The 21,663-nt window shown below is 38.0% G+C and overlaps 1 protein-coding gene across 1 annotated transcript in view; it reads left to right on the forward strand.

The window, feature by feature from the left end:
* The window catches only part of LOC112140511 (zinc finger protein 236), an 81,779-nt gene extending 64,392 nt beyond the window's left edge, over window positions 1-17,387 (forward strand). The window contains exons 26-32 of the mRNA XM_024263504.2: window positions 1,200-1,358; window positions 4,657-4,814; window positions 4,892-5,020; window positions 5,137-5,331; window positions 9,480-9,609; window positions 10,896-11,069; window positions 16,881-17,387. Of these exons, the coding sequence (XP_024119272.1) occupies window positions 1,200-1,358; window positions 4,657-4,814; window positions 4,892-5,020; window positions 5,137-5,331; window positions 9,480-9,609; window positions 10,896-11,069; window positions 16,881-17,002 (1,067 nt within the window). The 3' untranslated portion in view covers window positions 17,003-17,387. The remainder of the gene's footprint in view (window positions 1-1,199; window positions 1,359-4,656; window positions 4,815-4,891; window positions 5,021-5,136; window positions 5,332-9,479; window positions 9,610-10,895; window positions 11,070-16,880) is intronic.
* Window positions 17,388-21,663: the final 4,276 nt, after the last annotated feature.

The raw sequence follows: 21,663 nt of genomic DNA on the forward strand, positions 1-21,663 counted from the left end.
ACATTTATTCCCAAGTATCTTCCCAATGATGCTCGAGGAGTTTGGAGGTGATGACTTGAAATCCCTTGGAAGGGTTTCATCTTTTTGGCTGGTTATAAAGATCTTTTTTAAATTCAAGATGGCAGTCTCTTCCTGAGGTCAAAGGTCAATGAAACTTCAGTTGTGGTTGTAGACTTAACCTGGTGTGTTAAATTTTGTGAAGATTGCTCGAACAAAAGTTTTCTTTTTCTATATTGTCAGATAATGTGAAAATTATCAAGTTTCTTGGCCACAAAATGGCCGCCAAGTTGTAGTTCCTGTGGCCATCTCATAATAATTTCAAAACTGAGTTTTTTTGCTAACCAGGCTCAAATTCCTGGTATATTAATTTTTTATATAATTTAATTTTGTTCAGCTTGTGTCAGCGATTCATGTATTAAATGTTTACAATATTCCAGTAAAAATGTGTGCGCAACATGAAAACGCTACTTTTAAAACCCTTATTTAAATTATTTTTTCCAACTAACTTCTCAATGAATCTCGATTAATTAGGAGATAATAACTTAAAATCCTTAGGAGGAGTTTCATTTTTAGCTGGTCAAAAATGTGATTTTCCTTTTTTTTAATTCAAGATGGCAGCCCCTTTCTGAGGTCAAAGGTCAATGAAACTTCAGTTCTAGTTGTACTTTTGTGAGGTTGCTCAAACAAAAGTTTCTTTTTCCAAATTTTCTTGGCCACAAAATGGCCGTCAAGTGGTAGTTCCTGTGGCTATCCCATAATAATTTCAAAACATCCTTTTGATATTCCCAACACATGTCTCAGTGGGATTTGAACTCTTTTTTTTGAGCCCCATAAGAGATTTTGGCCCAAAATTCATTTTCACCAGGGACACGGTGCATGCAGTTTTAATGAGTTTTTGAGTATGTGGAGGAGGTGAAAATTTTAGCTTAAAGATTGCAGAAACAATCTGGTCCTTGCAGACCAGGACTGCTGCAGGACTTTAAGTAAGAGGAAAACTATCTGATTGATCCCCAAAACACAGATTTAGAACACAAAGCAGGTGTGGTAAACCTTTGATGATGATGCATTAATTAGAGGCTGAAACAATCGCGACTATGCCAAACAATTACCTCTGACGTGACTTTAAAAAACCGACGGCCTAATACATCCCAGTTTGTGTTGGAAAAGTTCTTCAGCAAATGTTCCTGTATTCTATGTAGGTCAAGACCTGCTCCCGCAGCATAATAATCCCAGCGCCACAGAGATGAACGGCAGCATTAGGCTGACATCACCGCTAACCAGCCAGCCCTCCAACGCCACCCTGACCATCACAAATGACCACCTTTTACCACAAAGCCCATCTAGTGCTGGAATAGCAGGTAAGGAAAATGAGTGTGAAGTAAGAGTGTTTGATGTTTTTCTGATTTTCTTACAGTTCTTGGAGCAATCTGAAAGCTTTCAACCGGGTTTTAGTGCTTTTGAAATATACAATGATTAATACCCTTGAAGGTTGATGTGTTTTTATGACACATGCTCACCACATGAATTCTTGAAGTATGCACAGAGCATGCCCCAGCATTTTCCTTTCATGGTTCAAAAAGGCTTTAGGCCGGCTGAAGTCAAAGATCTCGGGATTAAACCAAAGCAGTGTTGGAGAGGCTCAGACGCTGCCCTCTTTCATGAGACGGCTCAGGAAGGTGTGTCTGCTTATTATGGAACCATCAAAGGATCTGTGAGAGAAGGAAATAACTCTGGAATATTCTCTTTAAACATAAAATAGAAATCTTGGCATCTTATATTGTGTTTTGATCTTTAATCTCACCGATAAAAAAACCTGTCTTCACAATTAATTTTAGCGCAACTAATTTGCTGTTAGTTGGTGGTGGTTCAAATTAATTGTAGATAATTTTTTGATAATATCTGAAAAAGTTAATAGCTCATATTTTGTTTGGCAGAGGTATTTTGAGCATAGTTTTTTCCTCTTTTTTGTTTTTGATTTGTGTTTATGGTTCTTAATTCTCATAGAAACTATTTTTTTAAATCAAAGAAACTGGATTTTTCCACTTTTTTGTATTGATAATTAAAAATAATTGAAAGGTTCCACTGTTGTGTAAGATGTTTTGATCTTAGAAGAAGGTGATCAACTAATATTTGCAGAATTTGATTTAACAAAAAAAGGCTATTGGTTACACTTCAGATAAGGTGCTGCAAAACACTAAATATCATCTTGACAAATATAGTTAATACATTGTTAAGCTTCTAAGCAGTTTATTGTTTGAATGCTTCAAAGCGTTCAAACTATAGTGATTTTCCTTCTCTTTTCTGTACATTTTTCAGCAGGTAAAACCTCAATCCCACTTTCAGCGATTTCAGCAATCTTGGTATGAAAATGATCAGCTCGTTCAGGACATTACTGCTTGGATTTTTGGTATTAACAAACTTTATAGTTTTTGAAATATAGAGCAAAATATGACCCATAGGAAATTAATGAGGAAGTCTTCAAATGTAGTATTTTTAAGTAGGTAAGCAACAAGCCTTTAAATATATTCATGGACTGTTTTAATATTTTAGAAAAAACATGCATTGAGCTGTTATATTAGCATTATCCTATCTAATTTGGATAACTTGGCATCTACTGAGGTTTTTTAGGCTATTTTGGAGTTTAGCTAATATTTTAGCAACATGCTGACGTTTTTGGATAATTTATCATCCACTGGGGTTTTTTAGGCTAACTTAGAATTTATCTTCTATTTTAGCAACATTCTAACCCTTTTAGCTAATTTGTTATCTACTGAGGTTTTTTAAAGGATAATTAGAGTTTAGCTTCTATTTTAGCAACAGGCTAACACTTTTGACTAATTTAGTTTACTGAGGAATTTCAGGGTATTTTGGAATTCAGCTAGTTTTCAAACAACAAGCTAGCTTTTTTGTCTAAGGTTTTTGGGGCTTATTTGGAGTTTAGCTCATATTTAAGCAACATAGTAAATATTTTTGCAAAATTGGCATGTAGTAGGGATTTTAAAGCAATTTTACTACACATAGTTTTAATATTTTTTTTTATATTTCCAGTCTTTTAGCAAATTTAGTATTTTGCACACAGCTTTTATATTTTCAGCAAATCACTTCAGCAATTAAAGTAAATTATGTCACAATCTTAGCATAAAGCTTCAGCGAATTCTTTCAGCAAAAACCATTCACACAAGCATTAGCACAGATAATGCAAAATTTCTAGTTAATGGGGTCTTTGTAGACAATGGTCTCACTTTAGATGATAATAATTCTTGCTAAGTATGTTAATAAACCTTATTTGGTTTATTGTACCAATAAATGTTTTACAAGCATCCTATAATAAACCCATTAATAATGTGTGTTAATGTGTTAATAAAGCTTGTTAAGGAATCTCCTTAAAATCAACTGTAGCCACTCTGATTTCCATGAGCTATCTGCCCATTCGCCTACACAACGTAACATTAACAGAGTTTACTGTTATGCTCTTTTATTTAACTCCAGCTAGCGGTTAGCCAATAAGCTAGCATCATCATCCAGAACTTACCGGTCTTTTTGTAACTTCAAGAGTCGGATGAAGTTGGTTGTTGTTGAGTCTCTGTCTGTAATCCTTTTATCTGCATGTTCTGCAAACTGCAAACCGTATTTTGTTGACTACCTCATAACTTTAATATCGGAACATAACAGCATAACATCGGCAAACAGAAACTGGTGCTAAGTTTGATTGGCAGATCTTTTGACCCTCCCATTACAACATGATTGGTTGGATTGTTAGATCGAACAACGTGAATGTAATTTGATTGGATGTTGTGTTGAAGATACACACAGATGGAGACAGAGCTCACCGGTGCGGTTTATGTCAAAATGCTTTTTAATCTTTAGATTTGGGGGAAAATAGGAAGTCTTTCCGAGTCAGAGGGATAAAGACCAAGTCAAGCCATGTGTTATTGATGTTAAAGTGGATCGTCGCTTCAACCTCAGTCCTCAGTTACCCTATAGGCTGCTCTCAAACACTGATGTGTTTTTTTTCATGACTGAAACAGCTGAATGTCTTCCCAGTGAAGTATGTTTCTCTAGAGGATGTATTTTTAAATTGCTGTAAGTAAGAGCCCTGTTGTTGGGGATTTTTCTTTGATGTGAGCAGTGTGATTTGCATTGTCGGTGATGGTCCACTGATATTTCTGTTGACTGATTTGCTCGTCACCCCAAAGCATAATCAAATTTCTGTTCTCATGTCACTGTCTCTCAATTGCTTTCCTCTCAGCTCAAGTGGAAAATATTCCCAGTGCTTCTCTCAGAGACACGGAGAACGTTTTTTTTTTTTTTTTTTTTTTTCCGTTTGTTGATTAGTCTGAAGCCTTCCAGTCACTTTGTATGCAAATGTGACTCAACCTCCAGTTTGGAAGAGAAGCTCTGTTAAACCACACTTTTTCCAGCTCTGACATAAGTTATACTCAAGTCTTAAAAAATACTACAGAAAATATACATTGGAAATGGAGACATAAAATAAGCTGATTTTGTTATAAATCGCTATCCTGCTGGAGAATGTCCAACCTCACAGACCCCCCCGTTCAGTCAGAAGAGTTTTGGTTAGCAAATCCCTCTGTGACATTCTCCTCTTGTCTTTAGCACCATTAAGGTTTTAACCCCTAACTCTTCTTCACCATTCAGTCCCCACTCTGCCCTCCACCACCACCCCATCCCATACCGCCGTGTCCCAGAGCCTGGTGATGTCCTCAGGGGGCATGGGGGGCGATGGCAGCGTCACTCTGACCCTCGCAGATGCTCAGGGGATGCTGGATGGCGTCACTTTGAACCTCAATGCTCAGGTAATTGAGATAAAAAGAACACCGTGTTCTCTGTAATAAACACCTGCAGTACTCTAAACAGGCTGTCACCTTTTTAGGGTCAGACCTTTCCTGCAGTCCTAAATGAATCTGGACTGTCAGGGCAGCCAGTCGCCCCGGGTCAACAGGTCATACTGGTCAGTCAGCATTCCCAGTCTGCAAGTGGAGCTTCTGGAAATGGATACAGAGTAAGTGACCGATTCCTAGCAGGTGTTTTGTTCCTCAGACCAAATATGAAACAGCTGCTATTTAGTCTGACAAGATCTCCACCAACCCTTACATGATCTCTGTCTCTGCAATCCAGAGCTCAGGTCACGGCCTTAAAGGTGGGAAAGACCCTCAGATGAACACTGATAGCCGGAACCACTGCTTCTACTGTAATGAGGTCTTCCAGAATGCCAACGCTCTGCGACGCCACTGCAGACTAACCCACGGGAAGGACCGCTGTCATGTCTGCAGCGTCTGTAGGAAGGCTTTCAAGCGAGCGACACACCTCAAGGTTGGAACTCACACAGACATGTCATGATCAAGTTTACTTAAGTTTTATGAACGTCTTCAGATAAAGACCTGTTGATTGTTACTTAAAATCTGATTTGATTCACGGATTAACCCTTGTGCCATCCTAGGCATGTTTACATTAAAAGTGGGGTCATCTGGACTCCAAAAGACAGCACGAGGGTTTAGATCAACGATTTACAAATCCAATCCCGATCCTTAATATTTAATCTAAATATGCCTGAATCCTTCCTTGATGGCAGTCTTTTTATTGAATAATATGTTTTTAATGAACATCATTTAAACCTTTATTTACAGGAGATCAAAAGATGAAAACACAAAGATTTAACAAAAAAAAAGAAATATTTGTGCATAAACATAGGTGTATGTACTGTACATACGCGTGTCTCTCTTTTTATGATTTTATCTGCGCCAATGCGAAAAACACTTGATATTTTTACTTTGAGGTGACAGTTTAGTTTTCCCCAATCTGAATTCCTCCCTTCTCCCTAGCCCTCCTCCCTTCCCTTCATTTATCCCTCCAAATGGAGAGTTATAAAAAAATAGTGTCTCATAATTCGGACGTCACTTTCATCCGATGACACCAATAATCGCCATTCTGCTAGCTTTAGCGCGGAGCTTCCAGCGCTCAAATATACATAAAAACATAGTTTTTTATAACTTTAAACAGGTCATGCTGTCAGGGTTTGGTGTGTGGACACAATCGCAGGACAGGTATCAGCTCCAAATCAGTGTCTTTAATAACATAAGAATCCAAAAAACTAAGGAAGAGCTCAAAGCTGGAAAAAACGGGAACAGTCTATTAAAGTCAAAGTCCAAAAACTATAAGCCACACTAAACCTGAAATGGCAGACAAAATTTGGTGCATCAAGTGACAAGACAAACCTGCAAGGAAGTGAGGGGAGAAACTCATATATATACAGGAAGGGGAGTGAAAGAGAACCAAAAGACACAGGTGTAACCCATCAGGGAGGAGTGGCAATCAGCTCAGGGGAAACACATGACACATGCTACAACAAAAAGTCATGACTTACATTTAAATTTAAACTTCTGTGGTTCAGAGCGCACAAACGTGAAGAAAAGTGCTTCTCTTCACCACAATTCGGTTTAGCCAACCGACAGAGGACTTTGTATTCCTCCGCTTGGAGGGTCACACTTTCCAGACACACTTGCACTAAAAATGCTCCTTCAAATGGAAGGGATAAGGGAAGAATTTGTGCTGGGCCATATTTACCTAAAATCCAACGTTATTCTGCATTTTAGAGTGATAATTACGTTGTCTGAAATGTATTTTTTCTTCTCCATAAGATTTATAACGATTACAAGTCAACAACCTAAATGCAACACTTGTTCTTGAATTTTCAAGAGCAGATCGTGAATATCTGAGTCTTCAAAAACACATTGCAGCCCTTTAAAAAAAATCCCATGAGACCTCAGCGTCTTCGTCCTCTTTTTTTTGACCAAAAAGTTTCAAAATCATCAATACATGGTTGTGTTCTCCCATGTGGATTCATTGTAAAGCTGTACTTTAAACAGACCTTTGTACTGTTGACTACAAACCGCCAAAATGTTTTTCAACTTTCAAAGAACTTATGTGCTTTTGTTTCATGGTAACCCTTGTCTGGTAATTGAAGCGCTTCAACACACAAGTGCGTTTGGGAAGGACGACCCAACTTTAAAGGCAGCATAGTTCCGTTTGTTCGTCCTGTTTCTGCAGAGTGTGAGTCAGGCTGGTGCTTTAGTAAATGTGCTCCAGCATGCTGAGCAGTACTTGTTTCTCATTAAGAGTAATAACTCTGGGATTAGGTGGGTGTCGCTCTGAGAGTAAGCGAGCTCCTTCGTCTCCAGGTCCCTTGGCTGCTCATTAGTCCTTATCCAGCACTTGTAAGTTAACTTAAATTCAGTGACATAAATGAATGAGTGGTACTTTCATCTTCTTTGTCTTAGAGCAACAAAAAATCAGTACTTTAAGTTTTTTTATTAAACCCAAAGCATTTTAAGCTTTATGGCTTAACAATGAAAACATAAAGGAACAAAGTTTTGATTTCTAGGTTTAATTTTTTCTCTTTTTTGTCTCACGGGCAGTTAGAAGGATCAGTAATCTAAAGCTAAGGGAAAACTTTCCAAGATCAGTCACATCGTGAGCCCTTAAACTATGGAGAAAGTTTGAATCCTGCTTCCTTTACCTAAAGCAAACGATCAAATTCTTCCTATTCTGTCGCTCAGTTTGAACTGCCTAAATTCAACAAGCTGCTGCTGTGACTGACTGATTAGACGTTTCTAAACAGTGGAAAAAAGTTTCAGCAAACATAATTATACACTCCTAATGTAATTTATCATCTTGTATAATAAAATAGTTTGGTTATTTAAAATGCTTGCTCAGTTGTCCAAAAACCAAACGGAGAGCTATTTTGTCATCAGGCTTCAATAGATCATCAATACATAATTGAGACGCATTTCATTTAAAATCATTAAGGATTTCAAGTGTAAAATCTAATGATTAAGATCCACTCTCTCTTCTCTATTGCTGTACTTGTCTTTAATCAATCACAACGCTGCCTCCCTCTTGGGAAACTTTCTGACTCTGAGTGAATGAATCTGCTGCTCTGAACACAACTCTGATGTAAATGTAGAAAGGAATTATAATGAAGCACACTTGACCATCAATGCATCCTTAATGTTTGATATTATCCAACATGTGACACACACAAAATGACCTTTTTATAACAAAGTTCTGACCTGGTAACCATTTGCTGTTGATTTTCTTTGAATTAACTCTCTAACCATTTATGCAATTCTGAAGGGCAGAAAAGGATCCTGATAAGCAACACTTTACAGTAGTGAAGTGTTCACACAATCAGCATAAAGCAGCTGATTTGGACACTATTTGTTCCCATGTCAGAATCCGTTGGAATCATGTTAACTGGGTAAATGTTCAGAGTTACAGTAGTTCAAAGAGGGTGTGGGATTTGGCTGTCGTTGGCGACATCTCTGATGTCAAAAGGTTAAAACATTCCCTACTTGATGATAAACCAGTTTTATTGTTTGCTGTGGTGAATGACAACCAAGTAAAACAGCATCTGTTAAAAAAATAAACTGCATCCACTGCTACCTGGTATGATTATTGTTCAGGAATGAGAAATCACTCTCTTTGATTCATACTTCCTCAAAAGATAATTGGTAGCCTTCATAATTACTTCAATTTAACTTTAGTTCCTTTTCATTGACAAGCAGATTTGATTCAGATCTACTATATTTGGATCTAGTAAATAAAAATAAAAGTGACAATTTCTTTATTTGTCTTTTCGAGTATTTTTTCTCTAATTTTCTCTTCTTATTTATAGTTTCCCACACTAGTGCTACAAAAGACCTTGTGCATTTTATTTCACATGTTTAACCAAATAAAACAAATTTAGGTACAAAGTGATTATTCTTTCAAGTTTTTAAAACCTCATCTGGTTTTCGTCTGGATTTTGCAAAAATCTTTGATAGTCTAACTGATAATAAAATAGTTCTTGGGGTTCGACTCTTTCCTGTCTTATCTGGTCTCAGACTCGCTGCAGTAACAGTTTGGGACCATTTCTTCATATCTCTCTTTTTATTTTGACTGAGTTTCCTTCAGGCGCCTTCAGTTTTGCACTGCAGAAAGTTTGAATGGAAGACTGATTCAGCATTACCATTAGTCAAACCACTGCCGCTGCAACTCATTAGCTTCCTAATTTGTTCTGAAGTTTATCAGCTGCCATGAGCTAACGTTCTTTTTAGTTCAGCTCATTTTGTGCTGACTCACTCTTCCCATTTTGGGACCAAAATCTCTCATATTTTACATTTTCTGGAGGTTCTTCTGACATTCAACAAGACTATTTCTCAAAAGGTATATTTATGAAGTAAGCTGCATATATATATATATGTATAAATTCCTTTAAGTTTTAGTGTATAGATTAAATTTTTCTACATAAACTTTTGAGCATCATGTACATTAAAGGCAGTGGTAGCGTCCCGCAATGCAAAAGATGCAGAGCAACTCATTAATTGAAAAAAACATTTCTAAGTGGAATTCAGTCTCTGAATAGGATCTCTGTTAAAGCAGCAGAATAAAGCCATGTAAAATGAATAAAACTCTGTCTGCAGGAGCATGAACGTGTGCACCAGCCAGGCCCATCTCCCAGCTCCCAGAAACCCAGGCTCTTCAACTGCTCGTCTTGTGTGAAGGCTTTCGCCAAACGCAGCCAGCTGGAGAGACACAACCGAACTCACACGGGTAAAAGGAATACGCTTTAAGGAAAACTTTTTGATTAAAAAATGCATGAACAGGTTGTAAGAGGAAATAAAAAACATGTAAGAAGTGGAAAGGCATTAGTTAATGCCTGTTGTGTATGAAGAGAAATTACATAAATATGATTTTTAGAATTAATTTTCTTTTATTTATAGGTTACAACCCATTCCTCTGAGTCAACTTGGAGATAAGCTTGATTTTATATATTATAATTTAAATTGGAGGCACTAAATATACATATATTTTTTCATAAATTTTACTTGTTTCTTAGAGAGGAAGAGGAAGTATTCTTTGTAATTGTATATTTGTGTGGTCAAATATGCAGATTTTAAGACTTAATATTTTTAGGTTATTGTCATATGAATAGAATTTGGATAAGTTGTTATTTAACCATGTAAAGTCCTTTAAATGAAAACATTGATTAAAAATTTACATTTTTTTAATTAATATTTTTATTAAACCCTTTGAAGGTTAGGGTTACAATTTTGCAACATCAATTTTAATCAGATATAGATAGTATCTATTATGATACATTGGGTGATTTGGTAACTTTTCCCCCAAAACAATTCTGTTCCACACTTTTTAAACATGGTGTAACTGTTTAATAAAGAATCGATGTGAACACATTTTGCATTCTTTCAATACAGCAAGTTTCCATTAAAAAGCTGAATAGGAATAGATGAGTTTTTCCCTCTATAAAGTTATAGTAAATTAACTATCTCTCCACACCAAAAGTGTTTTTGAGATTTCATGGAAGCAGCCATTTTGGGATGATTAGCACTACTGCCCCTAGTGGAAGGATGATGAACTACGTGGCAGAAAACATGAACCAAGTTATATACAATGGGTTTTTAAGGAAAGTGTCTATTAGAACAAAAGGTTTAGTCACAATTCAGAAACAGGTGATATCAAACAAACTCTGTGTTTCAACCTAAACAAAGATGAGCAATTACTGTATAAGGAAAACCTTTTTAAAGTTTTTCCATATTTCTGCTTGTTTATTTAGAATTTTAGTGTTAAATATATTACGAACTCACATATGGGAAAAGCAGCATGAGTATTTTCTCATGTCAAGAGTTTTATTTAAATGTTAAACACAGAACACATTATTTCAATAATTTTAAGAGTTTGATTGAAAAATAAAGACTTATTTGAGTTAGTTGATAATATGATTTTGTGTTTGTTATTTATATAAATGTGACAGATTAGAGATTAGTGTCAGGGCATTTCTTTCCTCCTGAGTGATGAGTTGATTTTTGGTCTGTCTGCAGGCGAGCGTCCCTTTAAGTGCAGCGAGTGTGACAAAGCCTTCAACCAGAAGAGCGCTCTGCAGGTCCACATGGTCAAACACACTGGAAAGAAGCCCTTCAAGTGCGAGGTGTGCAGCATCAGGTTCACTCAGAAGAGCAACATGAAGCACCACATGAAGAGATCCCATGGCTACGGTGAGCAGCTGGGTGCCTTCACTCCACCACACACACTCGCACACACAAAGCTCCACATCAGAGTTCATTTCCTTGGATGGCTGGCTTGATTTGACGAGCGTGAAAGCTCACCTGAAGTCTGGTTTGGACCAAAGTCTGGTCTGCCTGAAAATAAGAGTCTCTCTTCCCTCACAAATTGAACTCTGTTCCAATCAAGCGGTGTTGTAAACCTCCACAGACTTTCAACCCACAAAATTGCTCAAGTAAACTAAAGTGAGTGAGCACTGTGTATTTCAGTGGGCCAAAAAAATAAAACAAAAAACAGCCCTTGGAGAAAATGTGAAGAAAAAAGTAGGTAAATGTTTATTTCTGTAGCACCTTTCTCAGACAATAATAACAAAGTACTTCACAATAGTAAAAAACACAAAATTATAGCAAGTCATCACACTTAGACCACAGACTAAACAAAGATGAAGTCACACTAAAGACAAAAGCTAAAAGATATTCTGAAGAAAATAACATCTCGACCTGACTTTAAAACACTCACCAGAGTCAATCTTTGGTGAAAGATTGGGCGTTCCAAAGACGAGGAGCAACAGCTTTAAAGGCGAGGTCTTCTGGTGTTATAGTGGGATTGTGGGATTTATAAAAGTTTTTGGTTTGACGACCCCAGAGACTGGGTCGAAGAGTAGGGGTTTAAAAGGTCACCAATGTATACAGGAGTTTGTCCGATCAAGACTGTTTCTATTATCCAAGTATTGTAGTGGTTATTAAATAACCCCCGCCTTAATGATTGTTAAAAAAATCCAATAAAATAGTCAAGATATCACAGTCTTTTTCAGGGAGGAGCAATAAAGTTGTATGTCATCTGGATAGAAGTGATAAGAGTGGCTTAAACTTATTAGTTAGTTTCCCATGAGGAATCAAATATAAAATGAAAAAAAAATTGGCCCCAGAAAATAACCCTGGGGAACGCTACAATATATATTTTTTTGTATTACAGAGGTTAATTAACCTGCAACAAAAGAAGGGTAAAAATGGCTCTATAGTAAACATGGTGTACATGTATATACTTAAACAATGTTAACTTTATGATAACAATATACATTTGCTTGTATCCCTGTTCAGTGAACTTTATTTCTGAGAAAGGCACCTAATAAAAAAAAATGTATTCACATAATTGTTATTATTATTTTGTACCATTCAATTCAAAAAGTTAGATTTAGATATTGTAGGTCTGTATTTGTACATGGATCTAGTCGTCTACAGGTGGATGCATTAGAGTGAAGTGGATCAAGGAGCTTGTGACCTGTCCACTGTAATACCAGGGTACAAGCTTTTTTAAATTATATTGATTCATTTGGAATGGAGTGCTTTATTGTAATCATTCAAGGAGCATGACAAAACTGTAAGTGGCCAACATGCTTTTGTACATCAAGACTCTGAAAAAATTAATTAATTTAAAAATCTGCTACCGATTCATAACAATTTGAATAAAGACATATTCAAAATTGCTGTTTTAATCATAATGTTTTAATGGATGTCATGAGAATGAAAACGCAGTCACAAAAAAGCCACAAAAAACATGTTAAAATCACCAGAAATTCAATTTTCATTGAATAGGTTTATAAAATGTATTAGCAGAAAAGGATGTGATGAGAAAAAGTGAACTTCAACAGTTAAACTGACTCAGTGGCCTTGTGGTAGAGTGTCCGCCCTGAAATTGGAAGGTCGTGGGTTCAAATCCCGGCCGAGTCATACCTAAGACTGTAAAAATGGGACCCAGTACCTCTCTGCTTGACACTCAGCATTAAGTGGTTGGATTGGGGGATTAAACCACCAAATGGTTTCCGACTGTGTCTGCAGCTCACCGCTCCCCCAGGGGATGGGTCGAATGCGAAGAACAAATTTCGCTCACCTAGGTGTATGACAAATAATGGGACTTTAACTTTAAACGCAGCCTCAAGAGGATTTTCACACTAAAGAATTTGAGAAACTATCACATGGAGTAGACTGAGGCTGGAGTCAGTGTATCAGGAGTCATCACCTTTGACTGTATATGAGAACTGGAAAGAGTGAGTGTGACATCACTCAAAAATAATAATTTACTTCAAATTAAGTCAATTCAGTCACCATGTCTGAGTCAATGTTTCTATGGCAACCATTCTTTCCAATAAGTGGTGAGTTTCTTGGAAGGCCACACCCATTTCACTGAAAGCCGGCTCTAGAAGATCTGTCAAAAGTTTCAAACTTTCGACATGAGACCACGTTTTATTAAGGCACCTGATTGGTCTGTTTATACGTTAAATAACTTGAGCTAAGGAAAAAAATATAATGAAAACAAAACAAAAAGGATGTAAAAATGTTTATTCTGACAAATAGAATGTCTGAGTAATAGCCACTTATTTCTCAATATACATCTATGAGATTTTGGCACTTTGGGACCACTTCCTGTTTGGGGCAAAAGGAGGGAGGAGTCACTCAGTCCAGTCCTCACATACAGTCAATGGTTAGTGTAGTGTACACGTAGAGATTATGCAGTAAGTTAATTTGTTACAAATATTTTGAGCTAAATTCTTTGGTTTTAAAGGTTTCATTCAGTTGCATCCAGACTGTGACACACAGCCACCTCTAGGTTTGTTTCTAGGTTGTAAATGAGACTCGCCATGTGCAGACTCCTGGGAAATCCTGCTGAGGTGACAGAAAGTCACCCACTGGCTCGTTTCTGCTGTGAAAATCCGGAATCGTTGTTTTTCTTTTCCTCGCAATCATTTCCATGAAAGAAAAGCAGAAAACAACAGGAAGCTTGTGTAGCACCAAGCGGCATTTTCAACCTCAGAAACTGTTACGATGTGTGTGTTGGCAATGATTACCTGAAGTGCCAACACACACACATGCACACACACACAAAAACTATGGACATGTTTTCCTGATCCCCAGGACATAAATATTACTGACTCTGAAACCCCTTGATGTTATTTTCATGGCACCACCTGCAGCTTGGGTTTGTTTGGCTCTGAAACACTGAAAAAGTTGGCAAACTTTAATGCAGATATGCATGATCCCCACAGGACACCCCCCGACTAATGAGACCCCCTCCTTGTCATAGTGTGTGACGATCAGCATTTTTCATGCTGTGCAGGACATCCGAGATTTGTCTAACAAAAAATAAAGCTGTTGTGTTGATTAGATGATGCACATACATCTCTCATCTAAAAAGCAGGTTGGGTCTGTAATTTTCATCGTAGATACATTTAAACTACGAATGAGAGTGTGTAAAAAAGAATCCACAAAATCACATTATTAACAGAGGCAAAATGTCTTCTGAAGATCTTCACTAAGTTTTCTCACACTCCAGCTGCTGTTTGGTCCATTCCTCCTTACAGATCTCCTCGAGAGCTGTGATAGTTTTAGCAACACAGACTTTTAACTTTCTCCAGAGGTTCTCTATTAGATTGAAGTCCAGAGACTGGCTAGACCACTCCAGAACTTTGAGATGGTTGCCACTATGTAGCCACTCCGTTGCTCTAGCTGTGTTTGGGATTAGTGCTATGCTTGAAGCACCAGCCATGTTTCATCCTCAGTGTCTCATTCTCACCATACCACTCCATTCATCCTTTAATGCAGATCAGTTTTCCTGTCCCTTTTGCAAAAAAACAGCCTCAAACCATGATGTTCCCACTCCCATGCTTCAGAGCAGTTATTACTCATTGTTCTTGTCATCATTTTGACCCCACAGGGTTAAATCTTCCATGGAGTCCTTCTTCAAGTAGGCTGTCAGGGATTTTATGTTTCTTCCATTTTTCTAAGAATTACTCCAACAGTTGGTCCATTCCCTCCAAACTTCTTGCTTGTCGTAAGTTGGTACATCCCAGTCTTGTTGAGGTCCACAATCTTGTCTCTGGTGTCCTTTGACAGCTCTTTGGTCTTGGTGGAGAGGTTGCAGTCTGATTGTTTTAGGGCGTGGACATCTTTATACAGATAACCAGTTCAAACAGATAATGAGTGGAGGGTAGAAGAGCTTCTTAAAGAAGCAATAACAGGTCTGTGCGGAACAATTCTCATTTGTTTGAGCCAAATATTATTGGGGAATTTATCGATTATTTCATTAAAATTATTTTGTGTGATTTTTATTTAGTGTTACTTCATCACTTTGTAAATGAGCTCATAACTTAAAAAAACACCTCTAAATAACTGGTTTGTAAGTCATTTATTACTTTATTTTAAATGTTTATTTGTTAATTAAGAAAGTCTTAACATACCATTAGTAAACACATTATAGTAATCCTTTTTAATCATAAATAAAGTGTTAATAACAACACATATAAGCTACTTATTAATGCTTAATAAAGTAGGAGTGAGGCTTTATAAGTGATTAGTTAAGTGTTAACTAATGCTTCATAATCTGTAGTTAATATAAAGTGTTACCTCACTTTTATTGGACACCCAGCAGCCAATCAGAATCCAGTATTCCCCCACACCATGGTGGAATAGTTTGTATCTTGGTTAGCCAATTTACAATATAAAACTTTTGACAAAAGCAAAATTGCATCATGTGACCTCCGAGTCCTTTAAGTCCTTCATTTTCTCTGAAGACATTCAACCCTAAACTAAGATCCAGCTGAGAACTCTGCAGCAGCGCTGCAGTGCAGACTCCTCAGCTTCCTGTGCTAGTGCAGCTCTCAGCAGGCAGATGAGCTCTAATAGTGTTATACTGCTCCAACCCTCACGTCTTGGACTGTGGGTGTCAGCTGTTTGCATGGAGAGGAACATGAAGAGGTTTTATGTCTTTCTGAGGCTCTTTGCTTCGAAAAGGAGCTGATGCAACTTGAGCTAAAGTGTTGTGTTTGTTTCTTCTGTGCAGATGAGGGTTGTGAGTCAACAAATGCACAAGAAAACTCTTGGTTTAATCTGAACAGTGACTCAAACTGACAGTGTTTATCTCTTGTTTCCATTTCAAAGAAACATCAGCATAAATCATGTCAGAACTTTTAGGAGATTTTTATGTTATATTTTCAGACCAGTTTAAAGAAAAAAAAAGTATCTCAATTTAAAGTTTCCACAACTTCTGATTTGTAGAAAAATAACATCTCTAAAGAGATTCTGGATTATTCTGTGCGCCGAAGGGGTCAGACTGAAAACCGCTGTCATTTTCCCGCCTTCAGGCAGCTCTTCATTAATAACCGCAGTGATTATTTGCTGTAACCATTGCATGAACTCAGGAAAGCTTATGAAAACCATTATCAGTGAACACGTTATCACCAAATCCCCACATTTAAATTAAAACCTTATGAGGCAGAGAGAAAGGGCCCAGAGAGGCCGTCCCCCCCTCAAGTCCCCATCGCCCCCATCGCCTCGCCTACCTGACTCGTCCTCAAAGACGACGCCTTTGTTTCCCCTCTAATCTGACGGAAAGTTTTGCTCTGTTCATGTGCTTGTCTGGTGTTCAGATCCAGTAGTGCGGTTTGGTGAGAAGTTACTTGTAATATTTATTTTTTGGTCCTTATCAGCAGCCCTCTCACAGCCCAGCAGCTTCATTAATGGGAGTTTCAGATACAGACGAGGGAAACGAGCCGAGATTATGAAATGACTCAAATTTGATTCAGCCTGGCTGCCGGCTGTTTGGAGCCGGATTCAGACGGGCTTCAGCCGCTCCCATCCAACAGGAGCTCACTTGAAAACTCTCCAATGACATTTTAACATGTTCTTGGGGTATTTTTTATAGTGATGGGGGACATGTATTAAGAAATTTAAGCCTAAAATTGTATTTTTGAGTATTTCTTGATTTCTTGAAAAAAAGCTGTTTGAAAAAGATTGTCTTCCACCCCGCAGGTCAAATTCAGGACTTACCTCTGGACCAAGACGACTCGGCACCACAGGTCGGGGTGACATCGGACCTGGACCTCGAAGTGGTTCCTGAATCGACGGGCGACTGGCAAAACGTTTTCACGTGACGACGGGCTTGAGAACTTTGGGAAACATGTCACTTTTCCGACAGGTTTCCGCTGTACATATCTGATCCAGGAAGGGAATTCTCACTGGGAGCTGATTGTTCGACAATGGAGCCAAACTTGTTGTAAAGTTAATAACGGACGTCTGCCTTCTTGTCATATTGTTTGGACTTTCATCAACCCATTATTAAATGATGTTAATTATGTAAATATTGTAGTTAGACTGCATATATTTTTGAAGAGCCATAAGGATGAATTTTTTTTTGACAAAATGTTACATTTGTTTATGAAACATGCCAAAAGAATAAGCTGCATTTTGTTTTGTTTTGTTCTTTTGCTGGTGTATTTTCTATTGGTTGTGATAAATTAAAGGTACTTTTTGTAATAATTTAGTCTTTGATCTGTGTTTTATCATAATTTTCTGACAAATCTTCTTACGAAATATTTATAAATAGACTTTTTTTAATTTTTAATTGTTCACAATGAAGTCTAAAGTCACAGACGTCTACTTTTTGAATTTTTAACAGTCATTTTTGTGAATCAGGTAAGGATATTTAGCTGGTTATTACATAATATAAACACACTGTTGTGTTTTTTTTAAGGTCTCACAGCAAGGAGACATAAAAATGTAAACCCATCTGCTTTGTTTGGTTGGAAAAATCTGTCAAGGTACCTTGAATGTGAAATACTTTATATCTTTTAATATTATGAAATTGCCTAGATTTGTATTTATTCTAAAAGTGAATGCTGATATCGAAGGCATTTTAAGATAATATAGATATCAGGTTTATGTTTTTTTGATTGAGATGCATAATGTGATTAGCTTAAGGGGTTTCTGGGGATCTAATTACCCTAAATGCCTTGAAGGGTAAATCTGGAAGTAATTAGATCTGACAGGTAGTTAAAACTGTGTTCACCTTTAATCTCCTGCAGATTCATACTCACTGCATTGACTTCACTGAAGCAAACGCATAAAGATGTCCACTTCTTCATTCATCAGAGTTTTAGTTTTATACAGTCTGGTGCTGCAAGCGTTTGCTTTTACAACATTTAACAGACGGATCATGGAGGAGGCCATGCAGACTTTCACTTGTTCAGGAAGTTGCCAGATCCAAACCAGTTTGGGTCACTGTCGAGTCGTATCAGGAAAATCCTTCAGGTTACTTTTGCTTGAGTGGAACCTGTAAGGAGTAGAAGCTGAAAAACCTTTTAAAAATTGAGCAAATTTCTAATCAGCCAATCACATGGCAGCAACTCAATACATTTAGGCATGTAGACATGATCAAGATGATCTGCTGCAGTTCAAACGGAGCATCAGAATGAGGGAGAAATGTGAAATGACTTTGAACGTGACGTGGTTGTTGGTTCCAGACAGGCTGGTCTGTGGTTTTCACCCACAACCATCTCGAGAGTTTACAGAGAATAGTCAGAAAAAATATTTCCAATGAGCGGCAGTGCTGTTGATGTCGGAGGAGAATAACCAGACTGGTTCTAGAAAGACAAACGTTTTTCAAATAATCACTGATTACAACCAAGGTCTGCAGAAGAACATCTCTGAATGCACAACATGTCAAACCTTGAGGCAGATGGAATACAGCAGTAGAAGAACCCACCAGGTGTCACTCCTGTCAGCTAAGAACAGGAAACTGAGGCTACAACTCAAACATACTCACCAAAACTGGACAATAGAAGATGGAAAAACATTGTCTGGTCTGATGAGTCTATTTCTGCTGCAACATTTGGATGATAGGGTCAGAATTTGGTATCAACAACATGAAAGCATGGATCCATGCTGCCTTGTATCAACAGTTCATGCTGCTGCTGGTGTAATGATGTGGGGGATATTTTCTTGACACACTTTAGGCCCCTTAGTGCCATCTGATCATCATTACAACATCACAGTCTACCCGAGTATTGTTGCTGACCATGTCCATCCCTTTATGACCACAGTGTACCATCTTCTGATACTACTTCCAGCAGGATAAAACTCCATGTCATAAAGCTGGAATCATCTCAGACTGGATTCTGGATCATGACAATGAGTTCACTGGACTCTAATGACCTCCACAGTCACCAGATCTCAATAGAACCTTTGGGATGAGGTGGAACGGGAGATCGACGACATGGATGTTCAGCCGACAAATCTGCAGTAACTGTGTGATGCTGTCATGTCAACATGGACCAAACTCTCAGAGGAATGTTTCCAGTACCTTGTTGAATATAGGATACCAAGAATTAAGACGGTATTGAAGGTAAAAAGGGTGTCCAACCCGATACTAGCAAGATGTGTGGAATACACACTATAAAACTCATTCATTTTTCTGTTTAAATGTGTTTTTAGAAACATTCCATGGCAAGAGAAAAAGAAAAAATCTTTATTGAAAAACAAATGTTTAACAGCTTGTTCTGTTACTAACTCTTGTGTTGTGGATTCATTGATTGAAGCCTTGAACAAATATTCTATTTTCACTGGTATTTGTTGCATCCCTCATCCTACGGCTGCAGAGTGAATCTGGACTCACTCCTGAGCATCAAGTTTATGACAAACTTTTCTGGACTCCTGACTGGGTGTAGCCAGAATGAACCCAACCAGCCACATCATCCTGCAGATCTGTAGACGACTGGCTGCAGTTCCCGAGGACTGACCAGGAGAGGAAACCGTCTTCTTGGGACGCCTACTTTACCACCTCGGTTCTGGAGAACGCCAGCTTGAGGTTTCCAGGTCAATCAAACAACACATGTTCAGTCTTGCAAAACAGCAACTGATAAAAATCTGTTTTTGAATGGATGAATAGACTCTTCTCAGGAAATGTGTTATAATTACTGGAAAATAACAATTTCTATAGAAATGTACCTGCATTCATTTCCTTACATATTCCATTCAATATGACTTTACTGTTGCCCTTGGCAATAAAAAACTACAAAATTGTCATCTTTTAAATATTCCTTGAAGAATTTGAAATAAAATTTTCAAAGAAAATGTCGGTGTGTCGAATTGTGTCAAATATGTTACACCATTAAAATTCTCCTCTTATTTTGTTTCTTGGTCTTCTATCAAAGCATTCCTTTCAAGGGTAAGAGTTGATTCAATGGGGGTTTCTTTCTCATTTATAATTTATGCGTGAATCAGAATTCATAGAAAAAACAGAAAAAAGCTTCTGTGAAACTTAATCTAGCTGACCATGAATATGAAGAATTTTTCCTCTTTTCTACGAAACTCTTATTCTGAAATCCTGCTGAAAAGAACAAGAACGTTGTATAAAATCACAAGAAAAATGACCTAATTTGTGCATTGCAAAGGATGATACATTTTCCCCTGAAAAGGTAAGTATTGCTACAGTACTTTGTGTATTTCTTTCTGTACACAGAGCCTCATACTTCAGCCTCTAAATTATTCACAAATCGTTGAAAATCCTCTTAGCTGCTGCTGATTTACCGAGATGGAGACGGTCCGCCGTGTTTTTGCTGACAAACAACTCCTTTAGACGAATGTGACCTCCAGGTTCAACCTGAGGAAATGCTGTTCATTATCAAAACAACATCAAACATAATAAAAAAAGGGGAAATTGCTGCTGTTTTCTGCTTCTTAAGTTGTTCACGGAGCATTCCTGCAGGTTAAAGAGACATGAATAGGAGCTGTGGCAGGGAGTGTGTTGTTCATACTGGTCTCTGCACTCCATCTCCATGCTTTTTTTGTTGTTGTTCTATTAGCTTCTCATTGTGATGTTTTAATTTCATTACTTTTCATTTCAGTACCAGGGTTTTGGGATGGATGTTCTGAAATCTGGTTCTGAGCTCCCATCAGAGGTCTGGGAAATTCTCACAGAATTAATTACAGCTGACTTTTGTTAGTGTGGAGACGGGGTCTGATGACACCCCTAAGGTGGGGGTCAACTTTTTCAGAGGGATGGTCTTCATTTACTGTAAGAGCTCTTGCATCTGGACAGAATTATTGTGTTTCATGTGTTGTCTTGGGAAAAAGATCACCAAAAAACAGTTTTGTGTGATAGCCATTGACTGTATATGAGAACTGAACTTGGCGTGTCCCCCCCCCCAGAACTCTAAACAGGAAATGCTCTCTGGTCTCTGGTTCCAAGAAGCCAAAACCATAACGAACAAAACGGCTGTCACTCAGTCATTCTATTTGTCAGAATAACAATTCTTACGGTGCATTCACACCGAACACGGCAGGCGCATCGGAGGCGTCAAGACTCAATGTTAAGTCATGTCATTGTAAAGACGCTGAGTCAACCAATCAGAGACTCAGCTTTGGGCATGTGACAATTTCAGTGACTAAATCAAACAGTAGAAAAATGAATTAAAAATGGTGGCGCAATGCAAGGATTTTCGCCCTGAACGTCCATACGTTTTATTTACCCGCTCTACCTGTGGATTCACCGGAGACTGTCTGGTTACTGTTGAGGGAAGGCGGACTGTCCCTGAATGGGTCGGAAGCCTGTCTCAGAGCCTATGGAGCTCGAAAGAAAGAGCCCGCTGAGCTAGCAAACCGCCCGGTGGACAGCATAGCAAGAGCTATGGGTCTGGCAGAGCGATCCCTGTGGCACAGGGGGGCAGACCTGCTGTCGTTCGAGCAGCTGCAGCGAGACTCTGAAGGGAGAGATCTGGCAAACTCAGACACGGCGACATGCTTGCCTCTGTCTCCA

This window comes from Oryzias melastigma, linkage group LG16 (assembly GCF_002922805.2).
Source record: "Oryzias melastigma strain HK-1 linkage group LG16, ASM292280v2, whole genome shotgun sequence".
Taxonomy (NCBI): Eukaryota; Metazoa; Chordata; class Actinopteri; order Beloniformes; family Adrianichthyidae; genus Oryzias; species Oryzias melastigma.